The sequence below is a fragment of the Cygnus olor genome, chromosome 4 (genome assembly GCF_009769625.2).
Source record: "Cygnus olor isolate bCygOlo1 chromosome 4, bCygOlo1.pri.v2, whole genome shotgun sequence".
NCBI lineage: Eukaryota > Metazoa > Chordata > Aves > Anseriformes > Anatidae > Cygnus > Cygnus olor.
The window spans coordinates 68,672,918-68,695,255 of record NC_049172.1 but is presented as its reverse complement, the minus strand read 5'-3'; the positions used below and the strand labels follow the sequence as shown (position 1 = coordinate 68,695,255).

Genomic DNA, 22,338 nt, shown 5'->3' with positions numbered 1-22,338 from the left:
TCAGGGGTGTGTCTGTTTAGCATTGACGTTGCTTGCCTTAGCCAAACAGCGTGCAAGAAACTCAGCCTTCCCAGGCTTAAGTCGCTAACACACCTGTGCATGCAGTCAGAGCATCCTCCGTGGGGCTGGAGCATCCACACGAGAGCAATCATTTTATATCCCTGCCAATTCTATGTCCTGCTTGGGCTACAGACATACATTGGAGATTTCAAGCCTCCACACTCAAATGGTGTTGATACAAAATTGGCTTCCCTACAAAAGATGAAGCAGGTCAATGGAAGAAAAGCTTTCAGCACTCACTTGCTGAAGTCATGCTAAACATGGTTTGTAACCATCGCGTTTCTGTGAAACAAGGGATTTAACCTTTGCCTTTTGGAGAGGAGAGCAGCTCATCAGCACAACTTCTGCTTCAGTTTCCTTGAGACACAACAGCAAGTTTCCATCTCTATAGTGTGGTTGTCCAGCAGAGCTGCTTAGGTGAGCACCGAAGCTAAAACCAGCACACAAAGCCCTGAAAAGGCTGGGAAGCCCAACACCTCTCCCAGGTCAGCTCAGCATCGCCGTGTTGGGCCACCCTGCAGCACAGCTGGCTGGGAACCACCATACAACTGACTCTCCCCTGATGGTGGATGGCTGCAAAGCCAAAACCTGTCTGTTATTGCTGAGATAATGACAAAAACGGAGTGGTGGGGTTGGCAGGGAGCTCTACAGGGCACCTGGTCCAACGTCCCTGCTCAAGTAGGGCCACCCAGAGCAGGGTGCCCAGGAGCTTGCCAAGGTGACTTCTGAAGATCTGCAAGGGGTTCTTCTCTGGTGGTGTTCGTGGTCTCCTGGGCATCGCGTTCAGAAGGACCCAATTTTAAGCTCTCAGCTGAGTTTTAAGCCACTGTTTCCACCACTGGGCTGTGGGGGTCTCTGTGGCCCTACCGGGATCAGGAACCATTTATTCAGCAGACGTGCAGGTGATGGTCACAGCTCTGTGCATGTTGCTTTGCTTCATCAATGACACAGACTTAGTGCTGTGCTGGCTGCCGAGGGACACTTGAAAAACTCTCAAAGCATCATTAAGTGCTCGGTGCCATCCAGCAGTGCCATCCATAGCATTTACTTGGCACTAAGTCCTGCCCACCTCCTGTCCTTGGAGGGTACCGGGGACATCCCCAGCAGATGGCATCCCCAGGGAGGGACACCGGTGAGATGTGCCTTGCTCAGTGATGGGAATGAGGAAGGAGCGGAAATGTGACTGGGATTTAAAAAGATAATCCTTAACACAGGGAGGAAAACATGACCACTGGAGCAAGGCTCATCTCAGCCTCTGCCTGGGTATGCCCCAACTCTGAGCTGCGTCGGGTGCTTGGTATTTCACAGGGACAGACCATCAAGAAGGAAAAGTCTGAAGTCTGATTAAAGGGATGTAGCTGACCAACCCTGGTCCCCTGTGCTAAGGAAAGGGCACAGACCTGGTGAGACAGCCGCTGTCTGCCGCCCCGCAGAGGACTCTCAGTGGTGTGCACTGTCTGCCGAGCACTGCGGAACGGCTTGCTCAAGGTTAAATCGGATTAAACTGTTACAGCTCCACTTTCCCACGTGTGGTTTAAATTTAAACGCTATGAATTTCATGGTGAGTTATTAAAGCCTTCTTGGCAAGGAGAACTCAGCTCCGAAGGAAGGAAAAAAAAACAAATCTTCTCCGAGTTTGCAAACCCATGGGGAGGCCTCAAGTCAAGGGGCCGGGGAGATTTCCAAGGGGAGAGCAGGGAAGAGCCGAGGTGTTTCACAGCGTGAGCCCCACGGAGCTGCCAGCTGCTCGCCGGGTTTCGTGGTCAGTGCCGCGGTCCCACACGTCCTGCCCGGTGCCACGGTGCTCCCGGAGCAGCAGCCATGCCCTGTGCCCTGCGGCGCATCCGACGGGACGTCCTTGGCTGGACGCACGGAAATTTGGGGGATGCTCGTCAGCACCAGTTAACAAACAAGCAGCACGGGAGGGCCTCGGAAAGCCCTAATTCCGAGGAGGCCCAGCCTTTCGGTCTCAACATCCTTCGCGGCCGCCACACGGTGTCACACCAGCCCCGCCGCTGCCGCGCTCCGTCACCAGCTGCTATTTTTAGGGACAAACCAGCCATTTCCAGCCCCAGAACGGGGTGAGGCGGCGGGGGTCCGGGGCACCGGGATGGTGGCAGCAGGGAATGGGGAGAGGGGACGAGCGTGGGCTGTGTTTTGTCCTGGAGAGGTTAGAAATGGCAATGTGTGCTGCTTTTATCCCACCGGGGCAATTGCATCCTCCCCAAAGGGCCTCGCGTCGCAGCTCGGAGGCACTGCTGGGTTATGGGGCACTGGAGATTTTATTGATTTCTCACACGAGCAGCGATGCAGGAGCAGCACGGGGGTACAGAGGGCTCGGGGGCACTGGTGCAGGCACCAAACCCCGCAGCCACATTCAGGCCAGGCTAGCAAGGGGACAGCGGGACCCCCAGTCCGCTGCGCAATGGGGAAGCTCTGGGAGTGCCATCAGCAGCAGGCAAAGCAGCTCCCTCCTGAAAGCGCTGCCTCCTCCCCCCGAGCTACCGAGCCGCCAGAGGGGGAGAAATCATGATTCGGCTAAAGGACTTGGAAAGGATAGCTCTGCTGCCTTTTACGTACGAAACGCTTGCTTTGTTGGAAGATGACTTTGGGATGCGGTACCAGGGCTTGAAGGTACCAAAAGGCATCAGAAAACCTACAAAAAGCAGACGCAGACCCTGGAAGCTGCTGGGTGTGAAGTGAGGGCCGCAGGTCACAGCCCAGCATCGGGTCCATCGCTGACAGGGATGGGGGTTAGGGGCTGAGGTGGGAAAGGGGGAGTGTTAATGCCAAGACCTCCAGGCTGCAGCTACCACACTGCAGCCATTGCCTACGTCCTCCAACCCTGCATCCCCCTGCTGCCCAGCCCAGTCGCTGGGAATGGATTTTAGGTTCCCCCAGTGTTTCAGGCATGCTGATACCACGCCAGAGAGCCTCTGCTCAGGCCCCCATGTGCTGTGCATCGCCATGATCACAGCGAGTAACTGCTGAGACAGAGCTGCTCCTATGGACCCAGATGGAAGTGATGGAGATGGGAGCAGAACTGATCCTTCAGCGGCTGACCTTCACCATGCACCTGTGCCTGAAGCGTGCAGCAGGCCTGGAAAGCTTCCACAAACCAAATGAAGGACAGATACTGCCTGGAGGATGGCAGCAGCCTGCCAAAGGGAATGGAGCCTACCACACAGCTATGGCTTTTAGAGGGTGGCAAGCAGAAGCTGGGACTTTTGAGCTGGAGACCAAAGCCTCCAGAGGCCTTCATTTATGTAGCAGAGAGCACTTCTTTTACAGTGGCTTAGACATTTCCCACAAGCTCTCTCCTCCCCACCAGGCATTTCTTTAGGTAAGGGTCCAGGTGACAGGTGCAGAGCGAAAGGTGCCCTCCCATGCAAGAGGAACAGGAAGGACTGGCTGAGGGTTAAGGGTGAGCTTCAGCGGGCAGCTTAAACATCAGAGTCTGGAGACTTCACCAGCTCAAAGATCCCCAGTCCACTAAGAAGACTGAGATCCGAGTACAGTAAAGAAACCTGTACTTCCATGATGGGGTACGACTGATATACGAAAGGGATTACATCGTTTGTTGAGATAGCAGGACAGGACAACCTGATCTTCTGTTCCCAGGCCTTTTAACAAACTCCTTCTTTACTGCCTCTTCTGCAGGATGGAGATCACGTACCTGCAGCAGTGGCACAAGCAGGGCTTGTCCACCTGAGCCCACCACGGCACCTCCTGTCTCCATCCTCAGATGCACAGCCGCACCACCACGCTTTTTGGAAGCCCTCTAATAGTGAAATAAAAAAAAAATCCAGTGATCAGAGGCCGAGAGTTCGCCAGCTAATTACCCGCATAGGCATTAGCCCCATAGCTCACGTGGATTTGTCCAAGTCCCTTCACCTTCTGGCCATTGGCTGCCGGGAGCCACCTGTCGGCCTGAGGGAAGAGCCCTTGCCAGCAGCTTCGGGCACCCGGGGTGGGTGCTTATGGGGCAGCCGAGGTATTCCGTGAGCAGCAGCAGTGAGGGGAGGGTTTGGCAAGAAGCGATTTCCCCCAGCAGCAGCAACGTGACAAGGTCCGAGCCTTCAGAGGGCACTGGAAAGCCTCCAGAAACGGCACCACGCTGCCAGTCTCGGGTGGCTTGGTGGGCTGCTTGTGCCCAGAAGAAGTGTTCCCATAACTGCTTGATTTGGGGTTAATTATTTCTCCCCTTAAAACCAAACCAACGTTACTTAATGACTGGCATTTCCTCGCACTCCGCAATTATACCACATTAGGAGAATTATTTGTTGCATGGATAGGAATTTAAGATTTTTAAAGAGTCATTTTTTGTGGTTGTTGATGATGTATTTCTTATAGCAGGAAGCAAGCAGAGAAAAATCAAAAATACAGTCCACAAGCAAAAAGACAGCAGTCTCTGTCTGCCCTCCTCCACCTGCCGAGGACTGGCATTCCTCTTAATATTGGGTGGGAATATTTGGGAAAGGCTGCTCACAACAGTCTGCCTTTAAGGCGGAAAACCAGCAATAAGTCATTTCAAACACTGGTTAGGGGAAAGAAATACAGAAGTATTTTCCCCAAGACTCAGTTTTGAGTCTAATTCCAGTATTATTCCTTTAAAGAGGAAAAAAAAAAAAGTAGCTATCACAATTCCATGAGTAACCATGACAGAGAAAGGCTCCTTGCAGCAGCACAGCTGTGTAACATTTTCCTACATTGTTCTCCCAGCAGGACCAGCGTCCTGAAACAAACTCCCCAGAACACAGCGATCGGGGGCTGTGAAGCCGGTGAATGAGCTGATGTTCATGTGTGGCAGCTCCATATTCTGCTCCAACACCCCCGCACCAAATTAGCTGAATTTTGTTATTCAAACAGAGCTTCTTTTACCCCTTTTTAAATGTATTTATGAACTTGCAGACAGGATTGCTGTTCTGCTCTTGTCTTCAGCTACTAACTTCCAGCTTTCCACTGATACGCCAAAGACAGGGAAATGAATTAAAACAAGCCAACAAACCACTGGTCCCAGAATGCTCTACTGCTGCCTAATAAACAGAAAAGTTGCTGATGAATTGAAAATGGATTTGGAAAAAAAAAAAAAAAAGTTTATTGTCTCACAATTTGATCACAGAGGCTCCCTCCACAAACGCAGGTGATGACTGCATGGTACAAGTCCTCCGCTACTGAAGTGAGGGCGCTCTCCCTGCCCTTACTGCCGACTTCCCACAGCAGGATCGTGCTCTGGATCAGGCCGATATGGAGCCACCATCCCAGCCCACAAGGTATGAAGGACAACTCCCCGAGCTGTCCAGAGATGCTAAGACATTTGGGTCATTGTCGTGGTTTTGGCTGTTACACGACGGGCAGCAGCCAACCAATTCCTCGGTTTGCTCGGCTGGCGCATGGCTTCTGCTGTCCCTGGTAAGCAGCCTTCACCTCAAGCACCTCACATCTCACACTTGGACCTTCCCGATTCTCTCCCCCATCCCACGTGGGGACAGGGAGCCAGCGGCTGGTGGTGCTCAGCTGCCTGCTGGGGCTAACCCCCATCTTGCAGGACACCATCACCTCAGCACCTCGCAGGACACCACCATGTGACAGGTCCCGGCCCTCACTCTCTTCAGGGCTATTTCTTCAAGGCCTCTTCCCCCAGGCTGACAAGCTTGGCACTACCACAGCCTAATTCCAGCTAAAACCTGAAAGCTGGGCACTGCTGAAATGTATCCTAGGAAGCAGTCACCTCAAGCACCCACCCGCCCTGCTGCAGGGAGAGGGCTGGAGGCCGCTGCCGCCGGCTGCATCACCTCAGGCTCCAACGACATTTCTCTGCTGGGGACGAGCTCGGTCAGAGCCCTAGGAGCAAGGCCTTGGATGCCGCTTGCAGAGCAATGCTGGGCAGAAGGCAACAAAACAACTTCATTCCACCGAGTGAACCGGGAGGGAAGATCCGGGCCTGTGCTTTAGGCTTCAGAGCCGTCAGGGTCAGCGAACACAAGGACTGAAAGGAGTCCATGGCCCGTGCTATGCATGAGCATGGCCCCAGCACTCCTAGCACATGCACTTACGGCTTGTTTTCAGGGACCAATTAGGTCATTAAAATATTACCTTCATGCTTCTGGATTTGCTGTAACAAGTCTATTTTCCACCCTCTCACCTTAATACATTACCATTTTTTGGTTTAAGACCAAGGAAGAGACAGCCAAATGCCTTTGTGACATCTACCATTTACCAATAGCTGCTAAAACCCAAGATTTAAGGTCTCTCTTTCCTCCCCTGCCAAGCAAAGGAGCACTGCAGGGCTCGGAGTGCTGCAGGACAACGCTGGTGCAAAACCCAGGCAAGGCTCCTGCAGCCCGATGCTGTTCCGAGTACAAGGACACCGACCGAGGGTTTGAGGTGAGCCTGCACATGGGAACTTGAGGGGGGGAGATCAGCAAGTGATGGAGCTGAAAGCTCCTCGAATCGTGTAATACAGCCTCTGATATTTCGCTGGCTGCGAGACCACATCAGGAGGGGTCTGGTTTCCACAGAGTAAAATCTGAGAAGTTGAATGAGGGGGAGGGGGAAGGAGAGAAAGGGAAAATAGCTGAAGGACCCTAAAAAATACTCTAAAGGATGTCCACAGAGGAGATCTCTTCCAGACAAGCCTAATAAACACAGCATAACTCAGTAAATTGTTACTGCCTAAAAGGGAGCTCCTAGCAAGCAGCTGGCCCTGCAGCAGCAATGCTCACGGCTCCAAATGAAGATGTTCGGGCGCTCGCGATCGCTCTGACGAAGCAGAAAGCAGAAGGCTCTGTGCCTGCGTGCGGGCAGGGAGTGCTGCAGTCTTGGCTCTCGCGGAAGAGATGCTATCGGGGTTGCCGAGGAAACCAGAGGATGCAGACCCAGCAGCTTTGACTTTGCATAAACTGACAGGGAGTTCAGCTGGGGACGAGGCGCTGAGAAGGCTGGTGTTTTCCTCCGGCTCCCAGGAGCAATTTTGATGTGGCCGTGTTTCCATTTTCCTGCAGTCAGATCTCCTGTTTCCACCTCTCCCAAATCCAACCCTCCGTGTCCTGGCACATGCACCCCCAGCTTTCCCACTGCTTCCTCCCAGTTTAGACAACACAGAAATCGTTTTCCTTGCCCATCCCTTCCACCCAGCTTCCTCCTCACTCGGCCGCCCTGTAATCTCAAATATTTTTGAGTCTCCTGCACATGCATGATCTCAAGACAGCAGAGAGATTTTGCTGAAGCTCCTTTCATCGCCGAGGGAGCACCAACATCCCACCTCCCACCACAAGCCTTGGCAGCAGGAAGCACTGTGCCACTCACACAGAGGCAGAACGGATCATTTCACCATTTCTTGTAAACTTGCTCTGAAAACAGCCTGGAGGCAGAGGGAAGCTGGCAGGCAGCACCAGGTGAATTACTGCCACCACCAGCAACGTCGCTCTTACCTTGTTAGCCCCTGTCCCTCACTGAAAGGAAGGGGAAGCTGAAGTGCATTGCTGTGGTTTTTCCCCCCACTCCTGACAAACACCGAAGTGATGTGAATTTCATTGAAAAGGCCCTTTGGGATAAAGCTCTGCTGTTCATTTATTTATAAACACCCTAAGGCAGCATTATTTGCCCATAAATACTACGTACATTAATTCAACTGCAATTCAACTCGGGTGCAGACTTCCCGTAAAATGTTCCTGTCGTTGCAGCACTGAAGCTAAAATCCTAACGTCACAGAGCTGTAAAAGGGTTTTTCCTTCAGTGAAATGGCATCCCAAAGGCAAGCATTAAATCCTCTGGGAAAAACAAAAAGGTAAAAAAACTCGACCCCTACACCAGCTACATCTCATGTAGGGGGCAGAATGGATCGGCGCTGGGCATTTACGCTTCCCAAGAACAACTGGTGCGGTGGATCCAAGGAGCAGTATTTTCATTGCGGATTTGCATCACCCGCAGAACAGCTCGCTCAGATTTGACACGGGCAGATCAAATGTGCCTAACGTGTGAAGTGGCCACTGACACCAGATATTTCGGGCAGGGAGATTCTCAGCCTGCAGCAAGGGAGAGCAGCGAGCATGCTACGTGACAGGCTGGCGCTGGTTTGCCACCCCCTCTCCATAAGGGCCACTTACACTTCCAAACTCTAACTCATTTCTTTCGGGTTATCTGGGAAGTGGGCAAAGTGAGAAAGAATTAGGGGCAGTTTATTTGACAGGCTGGCAGCTGTCACTACGTGTAAACAGACCCAGAAATGAAAGAGCAATCCGGCACATGGAAGTAGAAAGTCCTGACATTTTAATTATCTGAAGAGATTACAAGATGAAAGTCTTCCTTGAGGCAAATGTATATTAGTATTGATATAGTCATTGTGCTTTTCAGTAAGAGAAATAGGAGTCTGTATTTACATAAGAAACTATAGTGTCTGAGATCTTTAAATATCATATTTATGGAAATGATTCTGAATTACAGCATTTACAAAATAAAAACAAGCTTGAATAAATATTCAGTCCATTAAATAAGACTTTTTTTCACAGAAGCAACTTTTTGTGCATATTTATTTCACAACTGAAGTTTGTTGTATTTTTTTATCCTATAAAAGAAGCATTAAATTTGTTTTTATTTATTTCTTTTTTCTAAAAATAAAACTGCAATAATCATTGCAATGTGAAGCCTGAGATTTAAGCCTGAATAAGTATCATTGCTTGCACCACGTTATACTCACCTCCCACCAAACACCCACCCCATGCCTTGCCAAACTCCGGTGAATGCCGACACTCCAACTCGAGGATTCCATGGAAGGAATTTCAGGGAAATAATAACAAAAATATAAATAAGGTGAGGACAACACATTATAGCTGACATTGTCCACGAACAGCATCATAAGGCTTGTGCATTACACATAAACTAGGTGAAGCTGTTTCATGTGATCCCAAATGACAGTAGTGCCAGACTGCTATACCCTCATATGGCTCATAACACTTAATAGAAAACCACCAAACAAAGGGACTGTCCACCAAAAAAAAAAAAAAATTAAATCACACTGGCCTGTTTCGCTTTATCATTTCGAATGACGACCTTTCTTGAGCATGATACCGCAAACAACTTCCTCTCTCTTTTTGTATTTATCAGTTTGAAACACACTGTGTAACTCTGCACGTCAGGAAAGAGGATACAGCAAAGAGCTCTTGATCTCATTTCCTCTGCAACCACAGCACACAGTGTCTTGCTTTTAATGTGGCTAGCTCAAAGCATGTCCAGACGTCTTTGAAACCTCAGTGCTCAGGGAGCTCTTACTGCAAAGAGTTTGTGCAAGATCATAGCAAGAATCCATGTGAATCTTATTTCTTTCCTCTCCAAGTGGAAATAAAAATTAATCCCTGGTGTTTCAAATAAATACAAACATCTTCTGAGTTGTTAGCATGAGTGAAGTAACAGTATGCAATATTTTACACGGTTACTCTGCCAAATGTGGACACCAAGAACCCTTCTCTGGTTGACCATTCTGTAATGCTCTGACCTTTCCAATATATCATTATGTATTTGCCTTTTAGAAATCATTTTAAAAACTCAGCAAGGGATAAATCATTTGTCACAATACTGAATTCTGCTGCTAAACCCTTCCAAAAATATGTACTTTAATATTAATTCATTCATTTGTAACCATTTCCTCTGAAGTTTGTTTAGTTAAGTTTTAAATGTTGATATAGAAACCAAAACTCTGTCTTATACTTTTATTAACAGGATTTAGCATAAATGATGCAGATTATAAATAATTCCAAAATCTCAAAATATGGAACTAGAAGTTATAAATCTCAATTTTTAAAAGACAACTTGGAGTTATTGCTCTGCTCAGTAAATGAAAGGCAACAGAAATATACCGCTTCAGGACCTTCAGTGCTTCCTACGTGATTCAAAGAAAGTTTTGCCTTTATAAATATCAAAGATGGATTTGAAATATTTTTGCTTTAATTAATCCTAGCATAGGTAGCAAAAACCTAGCAATGGGCAAGTTAAAGAGCAATGGGAGGGAGAGAGCTGACATCCACAGCCATGCTGGAATTGTAGTAAGCACAGAAGTGTCCAGGCTTTGGGACTGATTTGCTGAGATGAACTAGGTAACCGCCTACTCTGTTCTTAGCATGTCAGATAAGCAGCAATGCTTGTTCAACTCTCTGAGCCCTATTTCTTTCCACACAGTGCATTTGTTCTGCATATGGCATCGTAACATTAATGTTTTAAATTTATGGAAGACTGTACTGCAGCCTTAGAGCTACAGACGCTTCATACTTCCCTTTAGCAGCTTAGGAAAATGCAATAAAAACTGTCTGTACAAAATTTATAATAATGGATGTCAAAGCTTACACACCCTCGCAGGGTCCCTCTTTCAAGTTAAGTCTTGGCTTAGGTCAAATATGTCAGTCCATGTAAGACTCCAGCAGACACACCAGTAGTTTAATATGTCAGATACCAGCTTTGTCACTATAGAAAGGAGTGACATGGAACATGTAACAGTGAGTGCAAACACGGACAGGCTTCATCTGACCATAACGAGGTAATGGAGCAGAGTGGGAGGAACAGCGGGAACAGAAGATCTGAAAAAGAAGAGGGAGATTTCACGTTAGTTCCTTGAAGAACTGCTGGGACAAAACTGACTTCAGGAAGGGGGAGAGAAGATTGTATGTGCTGTGCTCCTGTGTACTGAGAATACCCGGAACAACAGACTAGGGGAGTATTTGTGAATATCCCCAGAGTTCCTACTCCTGCTTGTCCACTATAAAGTTACCTAAAACAACTTCTCTACCCTCTTGTACAACAGCAAGCAAGAAAGCAAGTGAAACGAGACTGTGGATTTCTGGCTTTCCAAGACCTGTGACTGCTTTATGCTCCCTCACTCCCTCTCCCTCCCCCCCAGACTTGCAAAGCAGCAGCCCTGTACGCCAGAGTCACCCTGCAAAGACTTAGGAAGAAAACAAAGGGACTGCACTGTCCCTGCAGCTGAGCTCTGCAGCACCCTCCCTGTGCAGGCTGCTGCAGTTCATGAAAGCTTGGAGAGCAGCAATCCGGAGTGACTCCAGATTTGGGGTGCTGGTTCCAGGGCCTCAACGGGGAGTTCTGCTTTTAAGAGGACAAATGCTTGTTGCTGTATAAAAATCAAAGTTTCCTGTTCCCCTCAGTTTCTAAACAAGCTGACCAGTCGACAAAAGACATACAAAAGCACTTGTTGCTTGAAAATCATGGGCAAGAGCACACGTTTTGCTGTGCAGCTGAGTTCCTGTGGTACGCGTGAATTTGCTGCTCTCTGGCTGAGAGTTTCTCACACTTTTGACTGAGTCATTACCTTGCCACAGCTCCTGCAGTGGTGCTTCCTGCGAATGACCGTGAAAGGAGCCTTGCAGGCCGTGCAGTAGCTGCAGGCTTCATCTGGAACCCAGTCAGGAGGATCTGTCAGAAACACAACAACAAAAGGGGAGATAAATCAGAAGGGAATAAAACCAAGCATGTGATTACCAGGTCCTACAGGGAGCAGGGAGGATAAAATATAACAGCTGCTTTCATCTCGGTGTCTCGAGGTGCTCTGTGAACAGGCAGGTGGGTAAGCTGAGGAACGACAAGGGGGGGGCTCGCCTCCATTCCCCGCAAGGCGGCCACCTCTGGGGCAGAGCACAGCTGGCGCCCGAACAACACCGCACGGCAGCTTTGGGCCTGAAATGAAACGCAGCCCGGGCAAGTGAAAGTGGCAGGGAGAAGTGGATAAGCAACATAAAGTACGAAGACAGGAGACTGTTAAGCAGAACACAGGTGGTTTTGACAATGCAACCAGCCATCAGAGCAAGCTGCGAGCCATTCCCAGCCTCTGCAGCACACCCTACAGGAAAGCTGGCTGCTTTTTGTGCAGTTAGGCAAACAACTCTACAGATAATCAACTCAGAGCCTGGTTACTCTCTGCTATGCTATCAGTACTCTTCCTGGAAGTCTGCCTTACCAGCAACGAAAGCAAATACACAAAATCACGTGTACAAGACTTAGCAGAAAAAGAACTCGACCACCATCCCTAACAGCAGGTTTCGGTTGTTTATTTCTCCTGTGAGCTCTGTAACCCCTCACAAAAGCCAAGCAGCGAAATGATTTGTTTTTTTGCAAAGCAGAACGTATTAGGCTCACTTCTGTTGAGCTGCTCCTGCTAGTGACAGGCTGACGTGACCTCCAAGAGTCTAAAATTATGAGTGTAGAAATGACGTAGTTGATTGCTTAATTAAGTTAATAAAAGTCTAATCAAGGGCAAGCCAAGTTCCATTCAGAAGGAATCCACGGACAAAGTGGAAACATAAACTGCTGGACATATTCACCCATGTTCCCCATATGCAGCCTCTCTCCAAGTGTTATTTACAGTATGCAACCCACGCGACTGCTGATTTATAAACCTGACAAGCAAGATCCCTGCCTCAAGGAGCACATTATCCAACAACAAAATATACGGCGCACTTAATACAGAGGTCAAGTGGACAACAGCTACAGACAGAAAGGAGATAATTAAATGAAAAATCCAGCTCATTCCATTATATTCGTCAGTCAAATGTAGCCGTGACCTGTTTTCCTCTCCTTGTCATATTGCAACACTTGTCAAATTAAAAAAAAAAAAATATATATATATACAGTTCAAGGCAGAAAATGTTCAAAAAGTAGACAGAAAAAAATCTGAATAGAACTTGAAATTCGGACTCAGCTTTTATATGATCTAACTTATTTTGCAAATTAAGCTAGTTAAGGAAGTAATCTTTCATTTAACAAATTAACTCGTCTGGTAAAGGCTATAATTGTAGGGAGAGCAACCAAACCCAAAGTCTATAGTCTATGTTCAGAGAAATGACCTCTGTGGTAGTAAAATAAAATAAAAAAAAAAAAAAAGAGGACTGCACGTAGCAGCCTTCACCTCGCCCCTGGGAACAGCAGAGCAGTTCACCAGGAAGTGCTCTGTGGGGACGAAAGGGCACAAAATCCGATTTAAAAGCCAGACTTTCCTACGGCAGCAGGCAGAGGCAGCACTGCCAGCTTAAGTCAGAGCATTAATGTCAGTGACACCAGAGGATTTTCCTCTCCACTCTTTCTCCTTCTCGCTGCTACCTCCCCAGCTACTACACGTAACGTGCCCAGTGGAACTTGCTCCTACAAGCGATCTGTGATGCTGACACTGAAAACTTGGTATCATTTCCACAGAATTACCTAGTCTGAAGTCACGGCAGGCCTGCTGACCTTGGACCATCTCCACGTTCTCCATCCAGGAGGTCCTTTGGGTTATCACATATACAATACAACTAGCCAACAAAGATACGTCTATTCCTAACTTGCCATTAGACTACACAGCCTTGGTTATATTTTTGGGGATTTAACCATCCCCTTGATTCTCGCTAATTTTAAAGACAGCAATATTTAGGAGTTATTCAAGCTTTGTGCCACCAAGTCTTCCCCCCACACAAACAGCACACCAGTGAAGTAGTTTGGTAAGTTGCCTACTTTGCTACCTATGCAGCTGCTTACTAATTTCAGTATTCACCAAAAAGCCAGGAAACAGAGGCCCTTTTTGTATAGCCTGCAACAGGGCAATAAGAATCGAGGCTTCTGGAGCAGCTCGTACCATAACCGCTCCTCTCCTCAGACAGTGACCAACACAACTCCACCGCAAAGACTCCAGAGCCCATCAGCAAAAAGCAGGCTTCTTATCGGCAGGTGTTTACCATTTGGGTTTGGTTTGTTTGCTTTCCTCTGTTATTGCCCTTGATATGCATTGCTGGAAAGTTATTTTTAATTGACCTAATAGGGATTTAATTATCTCCAGTGCTAAATAAAAAGGAAAATCACCAAAAGCACTTGCAGGAAGGGCGAGGCTGTGAACAGCTCAGCCTCTCGGAGCCCGTGCAACCCCAGTGCGACAGGACCAGCACCTCTAGGTCCCCGTCTTCAGCCTCATCTCACTCAACCTTGGGAGCTGCCTTCCTGCCCGACTTACATTAGCGACTGAGTCATCATCGGGCTTTTTATAGAACAGGTTTTTGAAATACTCTCTGAAGAGCAGCCTCGTGAGGGTAGAAAGCTTCCACAGGAGGAGCACAGCGAGTTATAGAGATGAAACCCACAGCATCATCCCGAAGGCTCGCTGGAAGCAGGGCAGCAGCACTGCGCCCATAGGCTTTTTGTTACGGTCCTTCTCCAGGCTACACAGCCCCACCAGCCCCGCACGCAGGAGCAGATGGAAAGATCCAGTCACTAAAGCAGCATCTGCCTGGGCTTCGGGGATTTGCACAAGGCATGGAGGGAAAGGCTCGTTCGTGGGCTAATTGGCCCGCTGCTTCATCAGGCTGCGAGAGCTAAGAGAAGTCTGTTGGGAAACAGATGAAGACCACAGCACAAACATCAAAGAGGAGGAGGAAGGGAGGGAAGGGATTAACGAGACAGAGTACAGAAATAAATTTGAGAAGAAAACATAAAAAGCGCGTACAGGAAAAAGGCAGAGAAAAGCAGCGAAACAAGTATCCTAATGGATAGGAAGCACAAGTTCAGAGAAAGCAAAAAAATAAAATCAAAGGCTCAAGATAAAGTGAAATAGTGTGAAGACTGAAAAAGACATTTAAAAAAGAGAAACAGTTTTCCCAGCTCCTAGCTATTCAAAAATCTTGTGTTATGATAGCCAATAAACCATGACATTTTATGTTCTTTTGTTTCACTTTTATATTGTAGCTTTTACAATTCACCTTTACATGTCCCTGCAACCTCATTAGTTAAACAAAGTTCATTCTGCAGTATGAAAGTTACAAATCCAATACAAATCCAAGACACTGGAGCTTTAAGAACAGTATAATCACGATAAAAATCAGATGCTGGAAGCACGTCAAAAAGCACATGTGAACTTATTTTGCTTAAATGTGTGCAACACAACTGCTGCAGTCTGTCTAATCTGACATAAACAAGGAGACCATCTCCGTGCCACAAAGCACTCGGAGAAGAGAGCCTGCACCTGGACCCATCAACAGTGGTGATTCACACAGCACCAGGACACGCTGCCAGGGTATTCCTCAGCTAGAGCTCAGTCCTGCTGGGATGGACATTTGGCAACAGCAACGCTGAAGACTGAAAGACCAGAATTAAAAACCAAACCCTGCCTCCTATGAGTAAACCGTCCAAATCCAAGTTTTGACAACACAGAGCCACACAGTTCTGAAACAACCGTGAAACCTTACAGACAGCATGAGTTCATTTGGTGGTGCTGAGACACAGGAGACTGGGTGAGATGGGAAGAAAAGTCCTCCAAATTGTTAGAGCTTGCAAGTTCCCTTATCTAGCAAATCTATACTCTGAAAGAAAAATCCAAAAGCATGCACTCCCAACTCCCTGCTGAGGAACAACTGCTAACCCCTAAGCTCGTGACAGTGCCTGCTTTAGGGCCAGACAACAAAGGGTGGACCCCTTCTGCATCTTCTGTTTTTAACAAATAACTGTAATGCAGAACTCAAACTGGAAGTTCCTCCTGGATCGATGTGTATTAGATTTTGGAGCACTCCACGCACAATCCTGGTTATACTTTTACCAAACCAACCTCAGCGAGGGCTGTTCCTATGGCACCCCGTGGAAGTCCCAGGGCTGCAGCCATCAACACGCGTTATCCTCACAGCTGCAAAAAAGGTCAGATCGCCTTGCTGTAGCTTCTCTGATGAACGCAGGAGTTCTGCCACACGGTAAATTCTAACAGTTTTAAGTATGGAAAGTAGAGAACTAAGGTGATGTGACTTTACCCCTCGCTTCAACCTCCACGGTAAGACGAACCCTTTTTTCCCATATGACATTCAATTTTCCGCATGTCATTCCAGGCAGTCTCCAACTTTTATGTAAGATTCCTTGGAGGCAACTGCACCAAAGTAATTTTTTCCCTTGCTCAGTAGATTTAGCCTTGATTACAGCTGGCTTGAAATTTTTCAATTAAAATAATTTTCTGCTTCAACAATGTTATTTGATTAAAATTGGGGCAGGGGGGAGGTGAGGGCAAAAACAGAGGTACAGACTTATTAGCTTCAAGGACAGCTTTGTCAAATGGCTTTCTTAAGATGGAATCTCTGCACAGACCTAGGAAGCTCTGAACAAAGCATGGAGCTTCGCAGACTTTGGCTCCAGCCTCTGCTGTGCCTAATTCAACACCATCTCGAACTATGACATCCTGAATCTGTTCTGTACAGGTGCGTGACCAGCAACTCACTCTTCAGGCCAAATAATTATTTACATAAAATGAAGCAACTCTTATTTTTCACTGGGATATGCTTTTTTGTTTTGTTTTTTAAACTTTGTATCAGATGAACCTAAAATCTTTATCTTCCATATAACCATTACTAGCAGTCCTTCGTAACAGCTACCAGCGATTAGAGAACAGTTAATCTTCTGGGTTTCTCTCTGAGTGTTCTCCCTGTCCTGCTTCCCTTTTCTTAAATCTAGTTTTCTCTTCAGAATATGGAATAGAACATATTCTGAAGCCTAAATTTTGAGATTTAAAAATTACGTAGTATATTAACACACATTTAGATTCTAAATATTTTTCTAGTGACATTCTTGACTTAGGTTCTGAAAACTAGAATCAAATTGATACTGTAGCACTACATGATGTCAGAACACTCAAAAATGTGTACTTTTAGGACAAAGAAAATTCAAACCTAATCAAAATCTCAATTATGTCACAGTGGAGGCAAATAAGCCTGTGCTTTACAGTTCCTATTGGTTGCTTTCTCCTCCTGCAATGAAATCTCAAGTTCTGCACTGTGCTGACAGAGTGGGATAGTCTTTGAAAAGGTAAGAAACTGTGAGCAAGTTTTTAAAACACAAGTCACACCCGGTTACAGCAATACTACCTAAATCTGAACATTTGGAAATCCCGTAATCTCCCACAATTAAGTACACTCAGTTGATTACAAAACAGTGCCTCATTTTAGAAAACTTTGTTAAATTATTCCGTTGCACTTGCACAAGCAGAGCTGCTGAATAAGAAAAAAAAAAGTAAGAAGTTATACAGACAGAATATGTTAGGCCACTGAACTGTGCAGGAATTTAACTTCCTTCACTTAGAAAGCATTGCTGGTCATCATTATAAATAATAGAGTAGCCAGAGGTGTGTAAAGGACAAAAGGAAAGCTGAAGCTTTCAGCCAGGGTTGACAGCTAATTCTAGATTCAGTGATTAGACTCTGCATGCACAGCAGCAGGGGCGGTATTTCTTGACCTTGTGCCTTCATATGGCAACAAGAACATGAACTCGAGCCTCAGGACCATAAATTACTGAGTTGTGCTAGTGCTGCTGGCTGGAGAGCAGCAAGGGGCAGTGACTAGACAAAAGTGGGTGGGCCAGGACTTTATGAGATGGAAAGGGATCAAGGAGAAATGGCTTGCTGTTGTGCAGCAAACAGATGCTAACACCATTTGGCACAAACAGTTATTTGTACTGGCAGCCACAGCAAACACATTACGGCCAGAGTTATGGCTAGGTGGCAGCGAGCAAGCAGGTTCTGCATAAATGGGAGAGAGAGGGAGGGAAAACAAACGTATGGCTGCAGAGAGAGGTGGGATGCTACAGCAAATATTTTCGTGGAGCACAAACAGCTTCCTAATGCTTACTGTCTTTCCCTGAGAAAATCTTTCAATTTTTAAACATCTCACACTTATTCCTAGACCAGAAATGTAACTCACTTCTTTAGCTGGCCTGTAGCTTCGTGATATTGACACGTTAAAAATATTCACCTTTCCCCAATCCCAAATGTGGTAAGCAGGGAATTATGCTTGATCACATTTACAGATGGATGAAGAAATGAATACATACAAATCCTTAACAAAACAAACAAAGAAAAGAAGTTACTGTATACATATGGGAAACAGCATGCAAATACAAAGCAAGTTTTGTGTTGGGACTGGAAACAAGATCCCAGACGCACAAACTGCATAAAGACATCAAATTGCTACATTTTCAATGCTTTGTTTTGTTTTATAAAAAAGCTATACTAGATACCGAAGCCTCTAGGAGCGAGACAGCCCTATCCCAGCCAGGATGCATTTTAACTAGGTTAACTGAAAAGCAGTCTACTTGTATTTTCCAGTATGAAGGTTTGCTTTAATTCGCATGTAACCCGTTCTGCCCACTCCCAGTCCCATGCAAATTCCTTGGTCAGCTTATTATCTGACTGGCTTGGGAAGCCAGAGCTTGGGAACTTCCCAATAGCCTTCTCCCTGTGCTGGCTGGTCGGTCCCCACTGACACCGGGAGAAAAGCAGTACCCAACCTGCTTTTTTCTGAGCAGCTGTCACACGTATGTCTGTTATATACAGAACTTCATACCCACTGGCCACCTTCTGCATCATTTGATCAGGGCATATCGGGGAAATTATATTACATTTAAAACTCAATTATGAAATTTTGTATACATTCATTTTATATTCTAGGAAACTATAAATACATTTGCTTTACATTTGCTCTCTGAAAAAAAATAGACTGCTTTTTACATCTATAAATTATAAATACATATGCTTCCTAAAAAAAAAATCCTAGAGCATTAGGAAAGCAAAGATGAATATATACACCACAGGCTCATCTGGACTTTGAAAATGAAAATGCTTCTGTTTTGGAATGTCAATTAATCTGTAGTATATTGTATTTCAACCTTCAGAAGGTCACAGGATTCAACTCTTATACCCTTGCCAATGTCAGTTGGCTCATAATAAGCATTCATATTTGTTTTATGACCCAGACCAGCTGGTGAGTTTGATATAGAGTAAGAATGAGAAATCTGACAAAAACAAGTGATTCATCTTCATAATCTGAGTAGAGGCTGGAACCTTCACGAAAATCTTACCACTATTCATTTATTTGTTTGGGTTGCTAGGCTTCCCTTTTTTTTTTTTTTTTTTTTTTTTAACATTGGCTGGATGCAATCTTCAACATTTGGTACTTTTTGTAAGGGAGTTTTATTTGATAATTGGAAAAAGCTTTCCTGGCAGGTAGCTTGCTGGACTTTCTCAATTTGATCCATGCTTGTGTTCTGCCATGATGGCAGAAGGGAGGAGCTGCCAATGCGCTCATTCGTTTTAAATTGTTTTCACTTTCTGTTGAAATCATTAGGAGTGACCTGAAGTGTAGAAATGATGTAGAAAAATGGATATAATTAATTTTGGTGCAACGATGTCAACAGATTGGTGCAACAATCAACAGACTTTGTATTGAATCCATTTACAATGACAACTGCAGTGAGTTCCTGTTGGTGGCCTGTGGCCCAGCTTTAGGCTGAAGGATGAACCCATCAGACTTGCTGCAACTAATGGGGAACGCCACTCATGCAGCAAAGGTTATCCTAACCAGCAAATATCTTCATCTGCATCCAAACATCACCCAGCACAATGCCAGGAGCTGTTGCTTTCAGAGCAATCTGCAAAAATGAGATAGGCGGGGAGGTGTTATAAGGTGTGGGGGGAAGGCACATGGCTGCTGAGGTTAAAATGATGTTGTGAGTTTATGCATCATTCTGGATGCTTTAGAGACAGCAAAGGATGTATCCCATTAGCTATCACCGCATACCTCAGTGATAGGTAGTAGGAAAACATCTGTAGAGCACTACCAGCAATGACACTTTGTGACCTGTGCCTGAAGAATGTATTGAAGAGGGGACAGGATGGGTGTTCCTACAGTTTCCACAAATTCAATGAATTGATCCACTTCAGATGCCCCTTTTTGTAGGCCCTTCTTGGTTTGTTCTGCTTTGAAAGGCAGAGCTCATCTCCATGCTGCCCAGCACCCTCTGTTTCTTGTGACACCCCCTGTAACAAGAGACCTGAACTGTCAACAGTCCAAGGAAGGGCCACCAAGGTGCTGAAGGGCCTGGAGCACCTCTGCTGTGAGGAGAAGAGAGCTGGGGCTGTTCAGCCTGCAGAAGTAGATGCATGGGGGGAGAGAAGTGATCTATGTGTATAAATACCTGCAAGGAGGGTGCGAAGAGGACTCACACAGTCCCTTTCCAGTGGTCCCAGTGCCAGGCCTTCAGGTACTGAAGGGCTTTGGAGCTCCCAGTACGTAACACCACAGATTTCTCCTTACCCCACTCCAACACAGCCAGCTGTAACATCACTTCAGCACCCAGACTGTTGCCCTCTATTTCAATAAACAGCATCCCAAGCCAGAAGCTGTGCGTCTCCAAACACAAAACCTTCCCCTCACCGATAGATGCCATGAAAAGCTGAAGAACCTTAAAAGCTGAATAACATGCCACAGAAATGAACTGACTTTGCTTTGACAAAATGTACATTCTCTGTGAGAAGGTTATTCAGCATCCTGCAATTCAGCAGAACTTGCTTTCAAGTTCTGGAAGTCACATTTACTGACACCATCAGGCATCGATTCAAAACAAAAGAATATGAACTGAAATGGTAGGGAGTGAATCATCTCTTGCATTTGTTTCCACTACAGCCTGTATACGGTAGATATTTTGCTTAAAGATTTGTTCTTCACTGTGCCTTCTGTCACATTCTGAATTATGGCACAATAGAAAAATCAATTAAAATTATTCTGAATAGTTCTTTACTTTATCTGCCCCCAAATCATCTTCCTCCAGAAGAGATAATTTTTCTACAGTACATTATACGTAAATTAGGCCTGCTGTTCTAAATGAATAGATTAAATTCGAAATCTTTTAGCCTGCAGCTTTAGAAGAAGGATTAGCAACCAATCCTTGAGTTTTCTATAAGCACAAAACAACTTATTCCTCTAAAATCTTATCTTTAAGAGGGGTGTGTGTTTTTTTTTTTCCCTGTGATCTCTGATCTTTTTTACAAGAGACATGAACTAACATTTCTTGTCTGTTGGTCGTCCCCTTCTGCATACAAGCTGAGATGTACATTGTTCATCACTCACTTAACATCCTGGATTCAAAATGAGACTGGCAGAACTCTGGTGTACATAGACAAATAGACAATAACAGAAGAAAGTTTTAGAGCACAGCAAAATTACTGCCCACCTGAAATTCAGGGAAGATAAGGTACAATTTCTCAGTCTAGTATTTCTCACCTGACCAGGGACCCTGACCAGAGACAACGCCTCTCCAATAACTGAGCTCCTGGTGTGATGAAATCACCATCCAGCCCTCAAGATCAAAGCCGACAGCTTTCCTGTTTGCTGCATCTCACACAGCTATTTCTCTACTCTTTGACTGCAAGTGCAAAGATTTCTTTTAATCCATTTTTTATACATTGTTTACTATACTAGGGCTACAGTCCATAACCAACTCCTAAGCATTCCTGCAGCTCAGATTTAAAACCAAAGCAAAAAATTTCTGAGCTCTCAGGATGACTGAATCCTGACCCACACTTTGAGACTTACACATGCACTTCTCTTCACTCTTTCCATACATTCAGTGAGATTTAAGTACCCTCAGTAACTCACTAGAAATATCTTTTCCATACTTTGAGGTAATACGGTGAAGCATACGAAAATAATAACCACAGTATTTTTATCATTTTCCTCAGAGACAGATGTGTAGAAAATATGAAAGCTACTTCTACTGGGGAAAAAAGTAGCACCTCCACATATAGCTAAGGATATAAAAGATCTCTAGATTTGGTTTTAGATGACCCTACTTACGGCATCACATCATACACAGCCATCTGAGACTTGTCACATATAATGTCATGCTATATTAAAGCCTTTTGTATACAGAACCTTTCTCCACTAATACAAATGCATTCACACTGGGTATGACAATTTGCAGATCACAGAGTTTCATGAGGATGTTAGAAGAAGTTCTGAAAGAAATATATGCTCAGTTTATCACCTGACTTTGTTTCTAAGACATATAATGACAATATTTTATATTCATTTTCCAGAGCCAAACTTTAAAAGAGTGGGTTTTTATTCCATTTTAATGCGTTTTTAAAAACAAAAAACAAAAACAACAGTATTGTCTCATTTTATTCTCAGAAAAAAGAAAGTACCTTCAAAGTCCCCATCTCTGGCTTTTGCTGCAAGTTCTGAGGATGATATACTTTCTTGACATAAAGCACAGTCTTCCAATGCTGCATTCCTTAAACCCTGATTAACTGTAAAATAAACCAAAAAGTACTTGAATTCATATTTTTCCAACTTGTACTCAAAATATTCACGTTAGGACTTCCAGGATTATATTACAGGAGCATCTATATGTACCTTCTTATACTTCTTATTTTTTATTCAACCTGACACAGCAATTTAAAAATCTCCTGGATTCTTCTTTGAAATGACAACAGAAATGAAAGATGCT

General features: G+C 45.5%; 1 protein-coding gene across 7 annotated transcripts in view; it reads right to left on the bottom strand.

The window, feature by feature from the left end:
* Nucleotides 1-8,316: 8,316 nt before the first annotated feature.
* The window catches only part of ZFYVE28 (zinc finger FYVE-type containing 28), a 147,555-nt gene continuing 133,533 nt past the window's right edge, over nt 8,317-22,338 (bottom strand). For all 7 annotated transcript variants that reach the window (XM_040556345.1, XM_040556346.1, XM_040556347.1 and 4 more), the window contains 3 exons: nt 22,034-22,138; nt 11,375-11,478; nt 8,317-10,628 (listed from right to left, as the gene is read on the bottom strand). In XM_040556345.1, coding sequence (XP_040412279.1) covers nt 10,497-10,628; nt 11,375-11,478; nt 22,034-22,138 — 341 coding nt within the window. In that variant the 3' untranslated portion in view covers nt 8,317-10,496. The remainder of the gene's footprint in view (nt 10,629-11,374; nt 11,479-22,033; nt 22,139-22,338) is intronic.